The following is a 20,186-nucleotide window of genomic DNA, read 5'->3' as shown; positions in this document are numbered from 1 at the left end:
CATCTTAACTGTCATTTCATCTCTACAGTGAGAACAAAAACCTGTGCTTATTTTCAAGGTGCTCATCACCTGAGACCAGAATAATGGTGGACTGTTTCCATCTTGGGTAAGGATGGTCAAAATGAAACTTTTATGTTTTTACAGAGGCAAGAGACTGAGGAATAAATTCCAACAACAACTAAAACTCAGCAGCTTTCATCTGAAAGGCATTTTTGACCTTGTCTTTTTAATATAAGCACAGAATAGCATGGATCAAAGGTAAAAAAGAACCAGCCATCACATCTGACACACACTTCTGATGCAGAGAGGCTGTAGACCACTTCTGATACATTTCAGTCATGCTGCATGAAGTCTTTAGACACTACAGCAGCAGGAATCTGTCTGAGAAAGGGACAAAAAGGAGCTTCCTGGGTAGACAGTAATGAGACCAACAGGGAACACTTCTTCCTGGGGAAAAGCGTCACTTCTAAAGGTATCTTTTTTCTTGGGACAGTCAGGAAGGGGCTGTGACAAAGGATACAGCACCGAGAAATCTGAAGGACAGAATAGCAATAGAGGGGTCAAGAGTTGTTTTTTTTTTTTCTTTACTCCAGGGTACCTGAGTTGCTGGGAACAAGACAAAAGGGCATGTCTGAATTTTCCTTTTTTGTTCCTATTGTGCCAAGTGTGAGGAAGCAGAAGGTTAATCAGCTGGGCCACCTGTGAGCAGAGTGGATGGTTCAGTGGGACTAGCCCTCAGTGGTCATGAGCATATAAACAGGTAGGGTTGAGGGCTGATTCTTTGTTTTGCATTAGGCTTTGATACTTTAGAGGGGACAAAAGTCTCTAGGCTAACCCAAAGACTGCTGCTAACTGACTCCCATGCTGCATTTCTGAAGGATTGCCATGCAGGAGCAGCACAGGTAGCATCCAGGCTGAACAAAAATGCTGTGTGCTGGAAAACTGAAGCTGTAGAGAAGAGGCCGGCATAGGAGCAGATGTGCCCCTTCTGCCTTGTAGGTGAGTGCAGCTTCACAACATGTCACAGAGAACTTGAAAAAGATGTTTGGATCCCAGAAAATGTTTGTCCTAGATCTCAGTGTTTTGTGGCAACATGGAGAGGCATAACTCTCAGGGTGTACCTGTAGGTTGTCAGCACCAGAACACAACCTAGAATGTGAATAACAAGAGATGGAGAAATTTTGAACTGTGTCACCAAGGGAGAGCAGTGAGGAAGATAAGAAATCTTTCCTTTTTCCTTTTGCCTATTCTTTCCTCTTTCTGTCTTTGTCAGAGAATGACAGATGCCTGTATGTCAAACTGACACACCATCAAGTATAATCTTGAGCTGAATGAAGGCTGTAATTTGATTAAGGGGCTCTGACAGATTTCGAAACAATGACAGTGTTTTAAGACTGAACCTGGAGGATTTCATTCATGGTGTAGGTGCTGCATAATACAGTTTTCATAAACCTTGTAGCAGCTGGAACATCCCTCCATTTACTCATTCTGCTGAATTCAGAGGGACTGAATAGAGCTGAAAGATCTTGTGAAAGGGGCAGGTAATGAAGTGAAACTTCAGGGAGGCTGGATTCAGCAAATGAAGACCTGCAGAGATTTGACAGCTGCTGAGAGATCTGTGTGGAAAAGAAGCTGAAACTCTCACAAAACACAGAATTGTTTTGAGATTACCTTCTCAGCTCTCAGTTCAGATCAGGGTCACAAAATTAATAAACTGGTGTTACTTGACAAAGTCCATACTTACATATGGGGGCTGGTATAAAACTAGTTGAAACTCAGTAAAGTTGATTAGAATCCACAATGCCGTCAGCAAAAGCTTGAGGTGAAAAGCTGTGGGTCAGAACTGAAGACATTTTTTTTCACTTGCACTTTCTCTGAAAGTCATAAAAAATTTTTCTCCCGTATGAGGGCCTTAGCAGAGGGATGGGAATCAGACATGTGGGTCAGACCTAATTGCTCTTAGCTTTAATGGCTCTGATTCACTTGGACTCTGGTTTGCCGATGGGCAGATGGGATGGCCTTATGCATCCTTCAGGAGTAAGCTAGATTCGTAAACTGCCCACCAACTTTGATGTTTTGGCTAAAAGATTTTGGATATAAGCAAGAAAGTTAAAATAACTGAGTATTTTCCTGTTCATCCAGCACCATGAAGGACACTCAGAGGAAAGGTCTCCAGTTTCTTTTTGACGGAGGGTTAGATCACTAGACTGCCAGTGGGACACGGGCTTCACTTCTTTCGAGAGAACCAAAACATCCTAATAAATAAAGGTGTCTCCTGGCTTCAGAGAGAAAGACAACCTAGTCCTATGTTAGAAGAAAGGGAATATCTCTTTCGTTCCTGAGAGTCTACTTCTGTAGCACCCACGCACTGTTCCTTGTATTGGAAACTTAATAACTTCACTTGAAAATCATGCCTTTTTGATGGCAGTGGAAATAACATGACTTTTAAACAAGTAGAGGAGACTGTCATTGAAATCGAGCCAGTTATGTGGGAGTCAGATGATTAAGGTAGATACGATGTAGGAGGGAAGAAATACTATCATTTGGAAAAAATACTGTGTTTTGAACAGGTTTAATGTAATGTTCTCTTCCAGAAAAGTGAGGTTGTTATTATTAAGTGCATTACCAACATTAGATGCAGGGCTTGATACTCTGTTGATGTGCCTTTTCTGTAATTGTTCACATCCATGCAAATTAACTATAAAATGAATCTAACTTGTTACTGAGTTGTACAGTTGAGGTGTGGGGGAACTATGTGCTCACTTTTTCAGATGTAGAAACAAGGAGGCAGAGGGTGAGGTAGGAGGAAATTTGGGTCACCTCTGGGTTACGCCAGCGTCTCCCTGTCTGTCTGTAATGTAGCAGCCCAGGGATCTGTTTTCTGATATTTCATAAGGTTTGTTTTATTCTTGTTGGCCTGGCCTGAGTCAGACCTGCACAACGTTGTTCCCTTTTTTTTCAGAGGGACACTGCTATACCAGCCAGCACAAATAATTCATCACTTCCAGGGTTCTTGAGTCACATAGGGCTCCCAAAGTAACCTCTGAGGCTGCAGCCCAGCAGTCTGAGGGGCTGTTGTGTTGGTGTGTGTAAAACAGCACCTTAATTTACACCTTGGCTTCAGGCATATGCTCAGCACCTCAACGTGCAGCAGTGTCCACATCTGGCATCGCTACCCACAGCTGGCGCCTCTGCAGGCAGGCCAGTGCAGGGAGAGCAGCTGGAGGGCAGGGGCAGCACCGCTGGGTGAACGTGCCGCTATGCCTGAGCTACAGCAGCTGGGCACCGGCTGATGCTGAAAGTTCTCTTCTTGTTCTGAAGCAGGTTTCACCTCTGAAGCTTCAGACCCCCTGCTCCTCTCTTTGGTGCCCATTGGAGGTGTCTTGCTTTTCGCGCATGGCTTCTTCACTGGGCCTGCTCCTGGTTTCTCCCTGTGGGCCCAACCCAAATCCAAATGAGGCTAAAAGACTCAGATATGAGCACTTTTTTCCTCTTACAGATCTTATTCCAATGTGGAAGCAAGGAGCACTGCGTACAATTGTGGAGTTCAAATTTAGAGCTTGATGTACTCATATTTAGGCTTGAAGTATTGCTGATATGGTACCTTTTTTTTTTCTTTTTTTTTTTTTTTTTCCCCACTAACCAAATGCTCTTGCTTTTAATTACCCTAACTTGAGAAAACGGGGAGGAAGTAGAAAACCTGCACTGAAAATCTAATAAATTTGGCATCTGAGGTAGATTTAGTGTAATATCTCATGGTCTGGATGCAATAAAATCTCAGTGTAGTGATTATGCAAATGTAATAAGCCCTAGTGATGATGCAGTTAGACCTAACTCAATGCAACAGGAACCTTTCTGTTGATTTCAGTGAAATCTGGGTGCTCTCATAGACACAGACTACTGCTTTATCTTAGGGTCTCAGCATTTTAGTATAAACAAATGCCCTCTGGGTAGCAGCCCACAGCAATACCATTCAAAATACTATATTTTACTATCAAAATGGTTTTGTGCTGCAAACAAGACTTACGCACAAGCAAATTTCCTTTTATCCTCTTTGACAAACCTGTACAACTTTCAAATTGGTAGAAAAAATAAGGTAAAACATAATCTGTGCTCTAAATACTTTATGCCACTTTACAGAAAGCAGCTATTTTCTTTCTTAGCAGAATTACTGGTCTCTGAGTTTGCAGTGGAGGAGATAATTGACCCTGAACTATAATCAGGATGACAACCAACTGCTGTGTAACTCAGCCTCTGAGCCCACAAGATGTTCTGCATTAGCAAGTATGTTTTGATTTGTATCAATTAGTCTGCTTTTCTCTAGCATTTTTTCCCACATATGTAACCACCATATCCACAAAATGAGTTAGAGGACCCTGTTACTCATTCATCACCTTGCCTGGGATTTGAGGGATCATGTATATTTGAGTGGCCTCTGCCCAAACACTTTTCCTGGTATGTCTTGCAATCTTATAAACTCAGTGTTTTAAACAATCTGTGGTTAAAAATTCATTGAAAAGATTATGTTTCTTCCTTGGCAGATTACAACTATCTTCAGGGTCTCTTTAGCACCAGGCCTTCAGACTCATCATAATGAAAGTTCAAGATTTTACAGTCTGAAGAACCAAAGGGTACTACCCCAGTACAAATATTACTTTTACAAGCTATTCTAGACTGAGCTTACTATAATTACATGACATATATTGAAAATACAGTTGCTGTACATTATCACTACCTGCTTGGAAAATCCTCTTTATATCAGCATGGCTTCATCAGTCAGTTGTAGTGTGACGCTACAGGGTCTCAAGATAAAGACATTATAACATGTATTATAAATGCCAGTATGGATTTATGAGCCAACCTGTGTTTTTTTGCTTTCACAGTACCAATTCTACACTGAACACTAATCTGCTGCTGTATACCTGTTCCTGCTCTTTTTGCTTAAACTACCTGCAGGTATGTTATGTATTTTGTCCATTTAAGTAAGCTATGTCCATCCTCAAATGAAATATTAAATTGCTTTAAAATTGATTTTTCCTTATCTGCTCAAGTCCTGCATAGCTGAGACAGTGGAGATAAGGCATTCTGTACTGTATTGTGCTGTTTTTACCTGGAAGGTATCTGGTTGAAGTGCACTGCTCTCCCAGGGGTCAGTGATAGCCCTGTGCTGGCTTTTTTTGGGAAACAAGGCTGAGGAGTGCTACTCAAGGGCAGACTCCAGCTGCTGCAGCACTGCCTGGACCTCCATAGGGTTGCACAGGTGTGATATCGCCTGCATCCCTGCAGCACAGTGCACATTTTTTGGTGTCCTCACATCCTCCCAGGTGCCTGGGGGGAAGTGCAGTGTGCTGCCAAGGGTCTGGGTTGTGAGGAGGGAGGGAAGTTCCTGACTGCCTGATGTAGAGGTTTCCATAAAAATTGGGCAGCATCACGCAGTATCTGTTGATTAGACTGCTGAGAGGCAAACTAGATGTAGACAGCTTCCCTTGGAGAGGATGACAATTTGAGCTTCTGTTCCCCTGTTGGGGCTGCTGCATTCTGCCTTGCTCAGCTACCCAGGCTCCCTCCTCTGAGCTCTCAAGCCATCAGCCTTTGTTTGACCACAGTGCAGCAAGGAAACAGCCGTCCTGTGAGCTGGATGTTTTGGCACCAATGTGCTGAACAATCTCACATTTCCATCACACACTCAAAGCAGTGGTTCATATTCAGCTCAAAGAACACTGGATATTTATTTATTTGTGTTTTAGATGATACTTTTTGCTCCATCTTCATTTTTTTCTCAAGTTCAGGGGCTTTGAGGTAGGCTTAGCATAAATAATTGCTGAGATGGCAGAAGAAACAACTCATACCAGAAGTGAATTCAGCTGAGCAGCTCTCTCACATCCTCAGGGACAGACGGTGTGACTTAAATATTTTGTATGAATTTTCATCCAGCTGTTTTATAGACACACACATACTTTACCCATAGTGATGTATAAGATATGGCATTGCCATAGCAAGTTAAAGACATCATTCCTACACTAGTGCCATGAGTGCCATGAGCCGTCCCTCTACTTTGTTGAAATTCCTTATACCAGTCTTCCTCAGTCACACAAATCCCTTTTGAGCTCAGTGCAAATCAGCCTATATTTTTTCATCTCTAGCTTAGCTGCTGATATTTCATCCTTGGAGTTTTACATCACTGTTTTGACCCCCAAAAGATGACTGTGGTTGTTCTGTGTTCCCTCCGCACAGGTGTCTATGTCACAGTGGGACATTGCACAAAGCTGGAAATCAAACTAATTGAAGAACATGGGAATGGGAGGCTGACAGCACTAATCTATCATGCCCATGCTGTTTTGCAGTCCTCAAGTGGAAGATGCTGTATGAGCTGCTGGATAGAAATTACTATGATTATTTATTTCTTTCTGTGCATTTTATTTTGTTTGTTTTGTAGACATCAGTAAAACTTGCCTGCTGTCTTTTCAGCATCACAGGTTGGACTGTTGAGCTCTTCAAAAGACTACTTTGAAATATTAAAATTGTCTGCCTTTTGGGCCCTCCTAAAAATAAGTGAGAACATACAAAACTGAGGAGGAGGGGAGCATGGCAATTCCAGATGTGTGATGCCCAGACCTCATATTATAAACAGGTTTTCATGCTCAAGAAACCTGCTTGACTCTGAAGGGAGAAGAGACTAGTCTGGAAAAAACTTCCATGGGAACTCCTGGAGATATTTTAATTTCTTTGGTCTCAGTATTCTTCTGGTCTGCTTGAAGTGATATTTACATAGTGTAATGAAAAGAGTTTTGAGAGAGAGATCTGATCTCTGTTTTGGCTGCCATAAAGAAGATCAGCTGTGAGATCTGTGTGTTTACAAGAGTCCCTAGCTCTCTGCTCTAGTTCTGTTATCTTTTAAATGAAATCATTAGCACATATTTGTAATGGACCTGCTATACCTGGTGAAATTTTGGCTCTCGGTTCCTTTCTTTGTGACAGATGATGCACTAAGCCACATGTGACAGATGGAAAGCATGGTAGGAGGTGGTGAATTGAGTACATAAGAGAGGAAGATGGAGTAAAGTATATTTTCACAGGCTGAGCATTTTCGTACATAGCAGTGTTTGCATTTGCCGTGAACAGTTTGTATGATGAAATATTCAAGGTTTGTTGGGGCTGTCTTTGTGAAACGGCTTGTTCCATCCACACGCAGAAGGAACAGTGGCTGTGGAGAACAGAACGGCTGCAGGACTGCTGCAGTATGGCGTGCCTGAGGGAAAGATACCTTGACTGATACCACCATTCCTCCCATAGGTGTGGAGTCTCCTCAAATGTCATGAAGTCCCCTTCTAAAACTTGCAGTATGGGTACTTTATCTAGATTATAAACATTCATCTGCTTCTAATCTTCCATTTGCTTTTTAACTGGAGTCTTAATTGTTTATCCTCTGAGGCCATTAGGAAGCTGACAGGCACTGTACGGCTCAATTTATTCCTTTAGGGTCCTAGTTCAAAGCCACCAGAGACTGAGGCCTACTCCACAGGTTTGGGAGAGCTTTGGATCAGGCTCAAAGTTGGGCATTAAACATTTGATACACATTGATAGGGGGTGTTTCTGGAGTGGATTTCTATCACTGATGGCTTTTGAATACTAGAACAGTGTTTTATATCCCTGTGGAGGTTAAAGGAAGGAAGATGTAGCAAGGCTAAAAATTCATGTTTTGTGTCTTAAACCCTGGATCTTGACTAATTTAACAGGGTTTTAAATGCTGTTGTAGTTGTGTTCAGGTCCTGAGGGGAGAGTATTGAAAAGGAATTTGAGCACAGTTACAGAATAAGTTGTTATGCAGCGCAGACAAGCAACTTTCATTCAACTGTTTCTAATTCATTTGTAAGTTGAAAAATGAATACTGAATCTATTTCGAAAGATTTGTCTTTTAAAAGGACTTAGACCTTTGCATCATTATTCTTCGCTACCGAAAGAAAAAAAAAAGTGAGTTTAATTGTAAAATCAGGAGAACAGACCAGTTGTTTTTCAGGGCAATAGTTGGAGGAGGCCAGTTGTGAAGGGTGGGCTGGTGCTCATTCTGCACTAGATGCTGCGGTGCCTCCCTTGAGCTGATGACTCTGCAAAAAAATGCACTGGGAAGGCTTGAGTTGCTGTCATAAGGGCACCCAACATGAGGCCAGATCAATCACTCGTAAAGCACCAAACTTGATTAGTCAGGTGCTGGCAAACTGTGAGGCAGTTGTGTTGTGAAGGCAGCTGCTGGCCTCTGTCTTCCCAAGAGAGCCTGCCCGTGACTTGTGACAGGAGAAGGGCATTTTCCTGAGACTGCAAAGCTGAACCTCCTTCACTTCACAGCTCTGTAGATGTGGCTACTGCTTTTGAAGCAGATTTTTGGCCAGACAAGAATCCCTGAATGATTCAAAACCTTTGGCTTTGGACTCCTACACTGTTTCACAGCATCTGTCGTGGCCTTATTGGCAATTAGAAAGTCATTGCTGCACTTATTATCTGAAGAAGTAGCTCATTTTTGTCTTCTCACTGTAAAAAGATACTAATGATAAAAGAATCTGAAAATTATGAAAAGGGAAGGGGTATTTTCCCATCCTGGAGATATAAGTATCTAAGTGTAATAAATTAATACTTCTTATGCAAGGGTGAAAAAAAATTGAACCTAATGGCTGGTTAAAAAACGTGCCAACACAATTTAATTGGACTGGCTGAGTCCTAAATTTATTTTTTTTTCCAAAGTCAGATTGATTTTTCTCCTTTAGTGGTAAGCCCCTGTCTCTTCAGTTCACATTAGTCTGCATTGGTCAGAGACGTGGAATAAAAGTTTTCAACTCTGATGTGCCTTAGTGCTCCCCCTAAAGACAAATTTTAAATGTCTTGACTCTGTTACTGGATACAAGGCTACCAGTTGTGGTGATGATGAAGACAACAACAATGATGATAATAATAACAATGATAACTGAGCAATTGCTTGTAGTTGGATTTTGTGTTGACAGCTTGAATCACACAAAGCCTGTCCAATGGAGAGAGAAGCAGGCAATCACAGTAATGTTGGATGCCCATCTCAATCTCCCTTACTCTCTAGAGGGGCAAAAAGATGCAAAAGAGGTTCCTTGTGGCCAGAGGAGTGGGACAAAATCCAGGACAAGTAGGAAATGCTGTGAATTAGGGCAATCTTTGGATCACTCTTCAAAGACTTGTTGTCTGACAGAGCGCAGCCTTACAAGTTTAAGATTTCCTCCTCCATCAGACCTCCTGGAGCAAAGCTGGGTTGCACAGGCTGCCTGCCTGCCCACAGCAATGAACTCTTGCTCCCTACACAGTTCTGCCTCCCCTTTCTGAGGCACTGCTGTCTCCAGTGGTTCAATGGTGGCCACAGAACAGCTTTCAAGTATATAAAACACAATGTCTTAAATGGTGACATGAGAGAACAATGGAAGCTATTAGCTGGGCTATTCATTTTTCAAAGCCATTCAGTTCTTCACAGCTATAAAATACTAGGAGGAGCTGGCTTTCAGTTTTATAATCACCGACTAATTTAGGCTGGAAGAGATCTATGGAGTCATCTGGTCCTACCCAGTGCACAAAGCAAAGCCAAATAGTATGATTTGCTCAGGGCTTTTGCAGTCCAGTTATGGATATCTCCAGGGATGGTGATTCCCTTATACCCCTGGACCCTCATTTCAGGGTCTTACCAGCTTTATGTTTTTGTTTTGTTTTGTTTTGTTTTGTTTTTTTTTCCTAGTTCCAATCAGAATTACCCGCATTGTGACTTGTATATGTTGCCTCTTGTCCTGTCATCCTGTCCCTCTGAGATGTGCCTGCCTCCATCTTCTCTGTAATCTCTCATTGGTAGGTTTAGACAGTGATAAGACCCCCTTGCACTGTCTCTTCCCCAGGCTGAACAGTTCATGTCTATCTTGTACTGGGGAGCCTTGAACTGGACACAGCATACAGGAGTTGGCCTCGCAGGTGGTAAATAGAGAGGAACAGTCACTTTCCTCAAGCTGATGGGTATCCTTTCACTGACACAGTCCAGCATACACTGGGCCTTATTCACCAAAAGGACTTATTTTTTGTGTTTATCATTCATAAGCTGAAAAAATTGTGCTAAGAGTTGTAGTTGAATGAATTGCTTAGAACTGTGTTTGCAGAGACTTTTACTCGCTTCACTCCAATGAATTTAGTATGGGCAGCAGTTTTCATTGTATATGTGAGTCTGAGACCATTCATTTTCTCAGAAAGCCTGTACCTAAGGGCAGAGGTGGGCAGCGGTGCTTGACAGTTTCCCTCCTTGTCTTTTTCGTCTTCTAGTCTCCCTATCACTTTGGTGACATCAGAGACATCCTGGCCTCCTCCAACTCTGTTTAGCAACAGCTATGAATTAAATGATAAATCCCTTTGGATCCCCTATTAGCCTTGGGCAGAGCTGGGAACTGTCCGGAAGCAGGCATGTTGGCTGCCCCGTCCCCTTCCCTTGCTATGGTAGTGGCCTTCATTCACACTGACCTAACCATACGACATTGCCCTCCTCAAGTGCTCATGGTGTGAGATCAAGTGCTGATCAGGTCTATCTGGGGAAATTATTTGTACAGTTCATGGCTTTGTAAAATTAAACTGCTGAGAGGAGCCTGGGAACCTACAACCTCATGTCCTTTGCAGAGCAGAGAATCCCCTAGGGTGTGTGTTACCCTTCCCACTATTTATTTCTGGGAATGTAGTGGAGCTGATCTAAATATTGCCTCTGAATTGGTCTTCCAAATGTAATATTTTCATTCCTCAGAAATCTCAAACAGGTTTCTCATAACCTCTCAAAATTTGGTTTGGGTGATCTCTTTTGTTTTTACTTTGTTTTCATGTTTTCATTGTTTCTTTAAATCAGTGTTTCTTTATCGGCTAATCTGTTAGAATGGAATATCTTGAATTCAACAATCCTGTATTTATTTAAATCCTATTTTTTTAATAAAAGTTTTCTTCCATTCCACAGAAATCCCAATAAGTGAAAATTGTCAAAATCAGGAAGAAGAGAAATCTTGGAAAGTGTCATGACTCATTTTTTGTTTAATTTTCTTAAGAATGGTGGGAATGAAGATGAGAGAGTGAGTGAGCGAGAGCACAAGGCTGATCACATGAGCTTTTCCAGCTGTTCACATTCGTTGTCACAGCAGCTGCCTCATTGCTCCCAGAAGATCCTCTTTCCATCTCTTCTGCAAATACAGCAGGTTTGGAGAAGTGCAGAGCGGAGTACAACCGGAAGAACGAAATGTGGGTTGTTTGGCAATTATACAGGCTGTCACATGGGGACATGCTTTTTATATCAAAATCAAGTTTGTAATAATAAACCATAGATGTTCAGCATCACTTACTGGGACATGTGCCTAACATTAAATTACTTTTTAGACTAATCTGACTGCTGTCTGAGCATGCCGCATTGGAATATGGCTGTTTGGTAGCATATTCTCGGGCTGACACTCCTGGATTGCCCTCCTCACCCACTGAACAGAGCAGGCCAGCCCCCCTCCAGGTGTGTAGCACAGACAAATGCTGCTATGAGCTGCAGGTGGGAGAGCTGAGAAACGTTTGGCTGCTCCGTGTGAACAGTCCACATGCCTACTCTGCATCCGGTGCCTGTGATGCTGCTGCTTGGACTCAGGCTCAGATTCATCAGTGCTGGTGTTAGTTGACTCCTCTTCAGTGACACCAGCTCTCTGACTCCCCTTTGGCTACATGGATAAACTAGAGCTCAGCTGCTTTGTAGAGTCAGAGTGGTAACAAACAGGCAGCGCATATCAGCGAGTCCGAACTTGTGTTTAATCTTCCTTAAAATGGTCTGACTGAGACCATTGAGACCATTGCAAATCTTTGTAATTGGTTTGTGCTGGAACCCCTTGAGGAATTTTTTTTGTAGTGGCCTTGGAAAACCCAGAAGCTGTGCCATAGTGGGAGATTTTAGTGCTGGCAACATCTTCCTAGAATAGAAAGCATGTACTCATAAGTCTTCTCTGTCTTTGTCATGTATATTACGTAGCCAGTGGTGTTAGCTGCAGTCTGTAGCTTTGCTCTTTTTAAACATTCTTCAGTCTTTCAGGTCAATTTTGACTTTACAGTTACTGCTCTATTAAATTTTGTGAAAACTTCCTGCTGAAGGTGAATGATCTGTCTGCTTACATTCATTAGAAAATGATGTCAAATAAGGAGGCCTTACTATTATCAAGGAGTGTAATGTAACGTGTTTATCCTTCATTACAATTCGGTGAGACAGAAGAGGAGGAAACAGTACAATACAGCTGGAAATAAATAAGCATCAAGGGCAGAAGTGAAAAAATCTTTTGGAAATATGGGCGAGAACAGAGTTTGCCAAAAATATTTCCCACGGATTTGAATTGCAGGCTAGTTAAGTATTCTTCATAGCTGGAGATCAAACATGAGTGAACAAGGTAATCAGCATGAAAGAATCAGTTCATTTTGGCAAAAGTTCCAGGGCTGAGACACTGCCCTGACTCAAATCAGTGTGTGCTTAGGATTTCACTGCAGGTGCTCAGCAGCCTTGGATGACCAAAAGCAAAATTCTAAAATTAGAAATGTTAGCTATATTTTTTCCTTTTCCAAATCAGCCATTTCAGAACTGGCCCTTCATTTACACCATCCCAAAAACAAGAGGACAAATGGAGCATGCTCAGGTTAACAGCCGTCGTCTTGAAAAGTGCTCAGAAGTGTAAAAGGCACTTCATTGTCCCAAAGTATTTCTCAGGAGGTCTCAGAAATCATGTCTCTGCTTTGTAAGCAGGTGGAAAATGTTCAGTGAGCTAATTCCTCCTGGGGAATCCTTTGACCTGGATAACACTGCTGTGCCCTCTGCAGAGAATAATTCCTTTGGTTTTGCAAAGTGGAGAACTTTGTGATGGAGACTGTGTGGGCACAGGGAATGTAAGCACTGCTCAGTGCAGCTCGGCATCTACTTTCTTGGTCCCTCCAGCAATACAGAGTCATTCCTTGGTGTACAAGCTGGGTCTGGAGACCCAAGGACTCTGCAGTATTACCTTCACAGATGCCTTGCTTCTGGGCCAAAACTGATGGAAAACACAACTGCTTGAAGCTATGCTGGAGGCAGTGGTGTTTGTTAAGTGTCTGACACCCCAGGGTTTTGAGGGGAGTCTGCTGCTGGTGGCCAGTGAGGGCTGGGCTGGTCAAGGAGGAGGCTGCCAACACAGCTTCCCACTGTGCCCTTCTGCTGGGGAAACTGCAGCAAGGCCAGTGTTAAAGCACAGCTTCGTGATCCTATCATTCCCCTGGCCATAGAGATCATGGGCCCTGCAAGGGATAATGTGCATAGGGTCATGAGTGAGAAGGAGTGGTGAGCAAGGATGAAATTTTGGGCCTCTCTGCTGCCAATGTGCTAGGAAAGGAGCAATGCTGACAGCAGAAGTCTGCAGGAGTGTGCAAACAACTAGAAACTGCCCTTTCTCTGGGCTCAGGATGACCTAATATGGTTTGCAAGGACATGATGAAGCTCTTCTGCAAGTTCGATTTGTGTTCAGAACAGAATTACTTAATAATATCTAATTTGCTATACAAAAGTATTTTTTAACACAGAGGGGTTCCAAACATCTTATTTAGGGATCTTACTTTTTAACATGTGAATTACTGATTGAATCTGAATATTATATCTGAATGTAGGTATGAAAGATGGACAATAAGCTATTTTCAAACTCTCGGTAACGTGTTTGTATAGTATACCACTACTAGGAGAATAAAGCTGTAAAACAAAATGGGTAATCCTTTTCCCTGACTTCCCTGAAAGCAATATAGATGCTCTCACCAAAACTTTGGTTGAAATACTCATCATCAGCATATCTCTTTTCTCACGAACTTACTATTTTGCATATTATTTTGACTATTGTGAAATTGTAATTGCTTCATTTAAGCCTTAGAGTCTCCTTCACCAAATAGACTAATCTTTTCCACCTGTAGAGAAAATTTCCTGCAAGAAACACCACAATGAAGCCGGAGTGCCTTTCTTTGTTGGCATTCAGTACTCCAGCTCACGACTGCAATCACTTATGCTAACAGCCTTAATTTTCTGTTAGAATTAATAACAATGAAACACTTTCTTAGAATTAACAAAATGAAAATGTGAGCAAGGAATATAAGTGAAAGTGATTGGTGAAAAGCACTAGGGAAAAGTGGATATATGCGAAGGTGAACCTAGTAGTGCCTAGCATCAAAGATGTTAAAACTCTTAAAACAGAAACAAAAGGAAAAGTAAAGATTGGAGAGTCATTGTATTCTGACCGTTCCTGAACTGGTGATGATCCAGTTTAGAGCAGAAGCCATTTATTCTTAATTCTTCTGTTTAAATTGAATTTCAGTCAATGTATGTTGTTTGATCCCGGAGTGCAACAATCAAATCTCCTTTCATCAATTACTTTGCAGAAACACTTGGGTGAGAGAAATCCTGGTTCTTTTCTTCCTTTCATCTATATCCCTTTAAGAAGCAATTTGAGAGCATAAACATCTCTACTTTGAAGAGCAGTAAAAAATGGTAGTGAAAACTGTAACCCAAGCAATGCTCATTTAGAGAGAGGGCAAAGTCTGCTGAGATGTTTTGAAAGACTGGAACTGCTAACTTACATATCAAAGGGAGATATTTGTTAAGATTGGGCCAGGATAAGGGGTAAATATGGCAAATCATCCAGGAGAAATAATGAAGACAATAAATCAGTCAGTCAAAGGGATTGTAGTGAAGAGTGGGAACAGCTTTCTCCAATGTTTGTCTAGTCGATAGCATCATTTACTATATAAATAACCATCTATGTGAACCTTTATTGCTTTCTATACACATATCCACAGCTGGCAAGTATGTTTGTTTACGTATCTAGAAACCATTCTGCATATACGCTCTCAAGCTGCCCCTGTGTCAGAATTACAAATGCACACTATTACAAGATTATTTGTAAAATTACGCATGTGAACCTAAAGTTATCCATCTAGCTTTGACAGTTATAAATGTGTAGATCATTTTCTTTCCTTGGTGTTCCAATTTTCATGTTTTTATTTTCAGATCGGGAATTGTCAGAGTGTCATTTAGTGCTCCCTACTGGCCAGATACAACTTCACCAAGATTAAGGGTCTTGCTGGCTTAGGTTGAAGTACTTCATATTCCTTTCCTTCCTTAGAAAGTGCTGTCTTCTGTAAATTAATGCAGGTTTAGAGAAGAGATTTGAACCAGGCTGCTTATGCTGCTTATGACTTAGGAACCGCATTACCAGCAAGGCTATGAGCTCTTCAGGATACTCCTCATTCTCCTTTTATTCTCCTTTTTTCCCCCCCTCCATGTGAGAATTATATGTTTGGAAGTAGCTTTTTTTTTTTTTTTTTTAAATGACTAGTTTGCTTATGATGATACGACCTCCTTTAAAATAGATTTCACTAGGCAAAAAAAGCTTAAAAGTTTCAAGCCTATTGCTAGGAAGAGCCTATTAAATTATCATTACAAAACCTTAATTGTAGAATTAAAAAAAATTGAAATGAAAACAAATAAATAAATAAATTCTTCAAATCCAAGCTTTTATGCCTGCTGTTTAGGAGAGACAGGGTTCAGGGTCTTTGAGTCTAAGGTTTTTTGTTGATCCAAGGAAAAATCAAAGCATTCTCATACTCCATTACTATTAATATAAATGTGCATACTATAACAAATGTCTTAACCGGTCTCTAACAAATCTCATGAAAAAAATTAGGAAAGCAGTAGTGGCTCTTTAATATAAACCAACCATTTTGAATGGCAAATATCAAATATTGCTGAACTGAGATCAGTATGTTAGTCATGTTCTTTCCAGTTAGTACATTTGCATTTGATGTTACAGCTTTACCATAAGGAGTAAAGGGATGCCAGAATCCTGCTTTATCAGGCTGTATAAAGGTGGGATCAGAGCCTTTGCTGGTATGAGGCTATTCTGTCAAAACCACAGCTGCAGTCTGATGCTAAAAGAAGCATACGTGCCTCAGAAATGGCTTCTCTATTAAAGGTGGATGTTTTACTTTAGTTTTTGCAGAGTTAGTATAAATCCTTGCATCGCAGTGATATTTCTGCTGAATTTTAGTTTGGTTAATTATTTCAATTTCATTTATGAATAATAAGATGCATTATTTTTCATCTCCTGTCCCAATGTGCAATGCAGAGTTCACATGACACTGCATAAACAGTCGTGCTTCATACTAGAGGCAGACATGCCTTTGGAGTCCTTAAGATGGGAAGTATTATATATTATAAAATGACATCACCTGCTCAGTAACCTTAAACAGAGTAATATCAATGATTAATAAAAATAATAGCCAATGTTTATACTTAGCATTTTCCACAGTGTTCCATTTCATTAAAAGGATATTGTCAGAGTGGGGAAACTCTGAAATGAAAGAAAGGATTCACTGGTCAAACTTGGGAGTGGATTTTCTGATGAATAACGTAAGGTAATGATCTCAATCTGATTTTGACTGATGAGCAATGATACTGAGTGATGATATTGCTATAGCAGAGGTCACAGTTTCTTAGCTTCAGTTTTAATGTTTTTATATCACATGACTTTGACCAATGTTGGCAGCTATGATGGGTAGTATATTGCTTGCTGGAGCTGGAGATCTTACAAACAACTTATTTTGCTGCTTTCATTCTACATTGGGTGTAAGAAGGAAAAGTGAATATATGATGGCTCAAATTTGCATCCAGTATTTGTCAGGATGTAACCGGAAAATTTAAAAAGGGAAAACATCTAGGTTTAGTAGAAAGTTTGCATGACTGTATCTTCAACCAAAACAACCCAATACATGTGTGTAAAGCACAGAACAAGCAGCTACTTCTGCACAAGGATGTTTTAGAAATGGTACTGGTAATTACAACATTAATCTTTCTGATGCCATAGTTAAGGGGTGTTATTTGATCTCATGCAGCTGTGTGCTAGAGAGCTGACCCAAACAGAACAAACTGGAGCAGCTTCAAATGGCAAATGTAGCTACCTATCCAGTGCTAGGGTAACACCTTCATCCTGGGTGGCTTCAGCAGGTTTTCAAATCACTCCATCCAGTTCCTTTGTTAATATGGACTCTTCTACCATTTCAACTTAGAATTTCCCAGCTTGAGCAGTCCCCTCTCATGAAGGCTGATAGAGGCTGAGTAGAAGCTGTGGTCAGTATCAGAGCAGCAAAGGAGAGCCCAGAGAGCCGTGTGGGCATGCAGGGGTGCAAATGAGGTGAAGGAAGGAGTTATGGTTAAACAATGAAGAGTAACGAGGAAGGCCACAAAGCTACATTTGATGCACTGAAGAAGTATACTGTCTTCTTGTAGGTATTTTTGGTGAGATGGTTTTTATACTTCTACTACTTGCCAATCATTTTTCTGGAAAACATGATGTTCAGTAAACCTGAAAATATCTACTGTTCTTTAGGATGTCAAATTCATTTGGTTGCAATCCAGAAATTTCAAAATGGTTTGATCTATCAAACAGTAATTTCCTCATCATCTCACCTGAAGGTGATGCAGATGTTTGAAACCTCTGCGCCCACTGAACCTATCAGAAACACTAAACATTTCATCTTGATTTCTCTCAGTACCACCTACTTCCTGGAAAATTTGGAAGCATTGCATTTACCACTTCAAATTCTCTGCCAAGTTCCTTTCATTTTTTTTTTTTTTTTTTGTTTTTTTACTCCATTTTTGTCTCACACGTTTATTATATGGTGACAACTGCAGTTTTCTTCTGACACCACATAATAGATGTGTGAAACACACACAGATGTTCTAGTAAGAGACTGCTCTTTATTTCCTGGCTCCAGTTGCAAAACATGAGTCAGGGTTAGAAAGGTTATACCTCTGTCAGAGATGTGTAAGCAGCATCCTCAAACTTTCCTAGCTTTTGCTAGAGTAGTGTGGAAAAATGGCAAATCTTGTTCTTCTTTTTCTGTACTCAGTGTTTCCTCTTCCCCAAGCACGTATTTTCTTCATTTTGTACTTTCAATTCCCTTGTATTTATCATATTTACTCCAGAGATTGATGCTGTCATTAGTAGGAAAAAAAGTATACCAGCATTCTGATTGCGCAAGGTACAGCAGTTTTAGAGAAAGCATCCTCCTACTATTCTGGCTTTAACACAAAGGAGAAACATTATTAGCCCATTTGCTGTGAATTCCAAGCACTATTTTCTCCATGTCGAGTAATATCTGATGTTCTGCTGTGTAATTGTAGGTAATGACCAAACAGCCTCTCAGCAAGACTCTGGTGACATAACATCCCTTATTTATATATAGCAGATTTAAGCATTCTGTACACTTCTGCAGTGTGTAGGGAGCCTCAGCAAAATACAAAATCAGACAGATCTTTTGTGAACTGAAGTGCAACAACCTCTATGTTACAAGTTAAAACAAAAACAAGCAAACAAGCAAAAAGAGAAAACTGAACACATTATCACTTTCTACTGGATCCAAACAAGTTAGGACTTTCACATGTGAGGCAGTTATTTTGCAGTTACCCATGTGTGACTGGAAGCAGCAGAAATTATGGTGCTCCCATGTTAATCATAAAGAGAGTTTTATATTGATTATTTTTCTAAACAATTTTATCCCACAAGGTCCTAGTGGGTGAATTGCTCCTGCAATAGAATAACAAATAACCAGGTGACATGCTGTGAAAAATTTAGAAAATGAGAAATGCTATCCCGTTTTCCAAACAGAGCAGAAACAACAGTAATTCCATTAGGCAAGATGGAACAGACAATTAAACTGGGCATGCTCTTAATTTTGCAGCTAACCAGATAACTGATGCCTTTTTCAAATATAATAACTATTGAAGTGATTCCTTTAACGTGAAGCAAAACCACTGATTTTCCTTTCTAAAATTAAAGCATTTACCTTATACAAAGTATAAGAAATGTTACCTGTTGCCTCCACCATTCCTTCTAGGATTACAACAATTTCTAGCTCCTCTTTGGGTAACTGGGCTTTGGAAATCTCCCAGAAAGGACTCTGCTGGTTAATTTCATGGCTGATGATCAGTGGTGAAACCAAAAAGAGACGATCATCCCCTGTGTAATAACCTACGTTGATATCTGTCTGGTTGAGTGGTATAAATTCCCCCTCCTTTGTCTGTTTGGATTTGATCAACTTGGCTCGTATTGATGCCTCTACAATGTGTGAATTCCTAAGGTCTCCTACTCGGAACATCAGACACAGCTTTCCATCCCGCATGGAAATAACTGCGTTTGTAGAAAAAACCAAGGTTTCTGCTCTCTTCTTGGGTTGGGATATTTTCACAAACATGCAGCCAACCATGAAAGCGTTGACGATAGAACCTAAAACAGACTGCACTAAAAGCAGAATAATTCCCTCGGGACACTTGTCCGTGATGACCCGGTAACCATACCCAATGGTGGTTTCTGTCTCGATTGAGAATAAAAAGGCTGAGACAAACCCATTGAGGTTGCTGACGCATGGGGTCCACGTGCTGTCCCCTATATGATCCATATCTCCTCGCATGTAGGCAATTAGCCACCAAATCATTCCAAAGAAGAGCCAGGTCACAGTGTAAACCATGACAAAAATCAACAGGTTGAACCTCCACTTGAGATCGACTAAAGTAGTGAAGATGTCAGTCAAGTAACGGTAAGTCTCTCTGACATTCCCATGGTGGACGTTGCATTTCCCATCTTTCCTAACATACCTCTGGATTTTTCTCTTGGCACATTCTTTGTTTATATTTTTTGGAAGATCCTCTCTAGCTTGTTTGGGCAACTTTGGCTGATGAATAGTGACAGGGCTCTCTATGTCCTGCTCCATTGAGTCTTCTTCCAGTACGTTAGCTGCCATTAAAAACAAACAAACAAGAAAAAGGCAGGCATTATTTTTCTTATTATTTCTCTAAGTCAACACACAACTTCTTCCTGTATTACTGGCATGAAATCACTTTTAATCAATAAAATTATCATCCTTGTTCTTTGCTCACCTATTAGATGCACAACACAAAAGTCAAACGATGTCAAGCATTCCCAATTTGTTGCTAAATAGAAATACCTTGAAGAAAACTCATTCTTGTATCAGGTCATCCTATCTACACCCATATTTAGATTCTGCAAGATATGTTCAAAAAGATATTTCTTCCCCCCAGCCCCCTTTACAGTTTAATAAATGACGTTTATTATGCACCA

At 40.8% G+C, this 20,186-nt stretch overlaps 1 protein-coding gene across 1 annotated transcript in view; it reads right to left on the bottom strand.

Moving 5' to 3' along the window:
- KCNJ6 (potassium inwardly rectifying channel subfamily J member 6) overlaps nt 1-20,186 on the bottom strand; it is a gene marked incomplete at both ends in the record, with an annotated part of 114,723 nt that overhangs the window by 20,977 nt on the left and 73,560 nt on the right. The window contains one exon of the mRNA XM_080363200.1: nt 18,921-19,841. Coding sequence (XP_080219326.1) covers nt 18,921-19,841 — 921 coding nt within the window. The remainder of the gene's footprint in view (nt 1-18,920; nt 19,842-20,186) is intronic.

This window comes from Nesoenas mayeri (assembly GCF_963082525.1).
Source record: "Nesoenas mayeri genome assembly, chromosome: 1".
Lineage (NCBI taxonomy): Eukaryota > Metazoa > Chordata > Aves > Columbiformes > Columbidae > Nesoenas > Nesoenas mayeri.
Note: the sequence above shows the minus strand (reverse complement) of the source record. Positions and strands in the feature narration are given on the sequence as shown.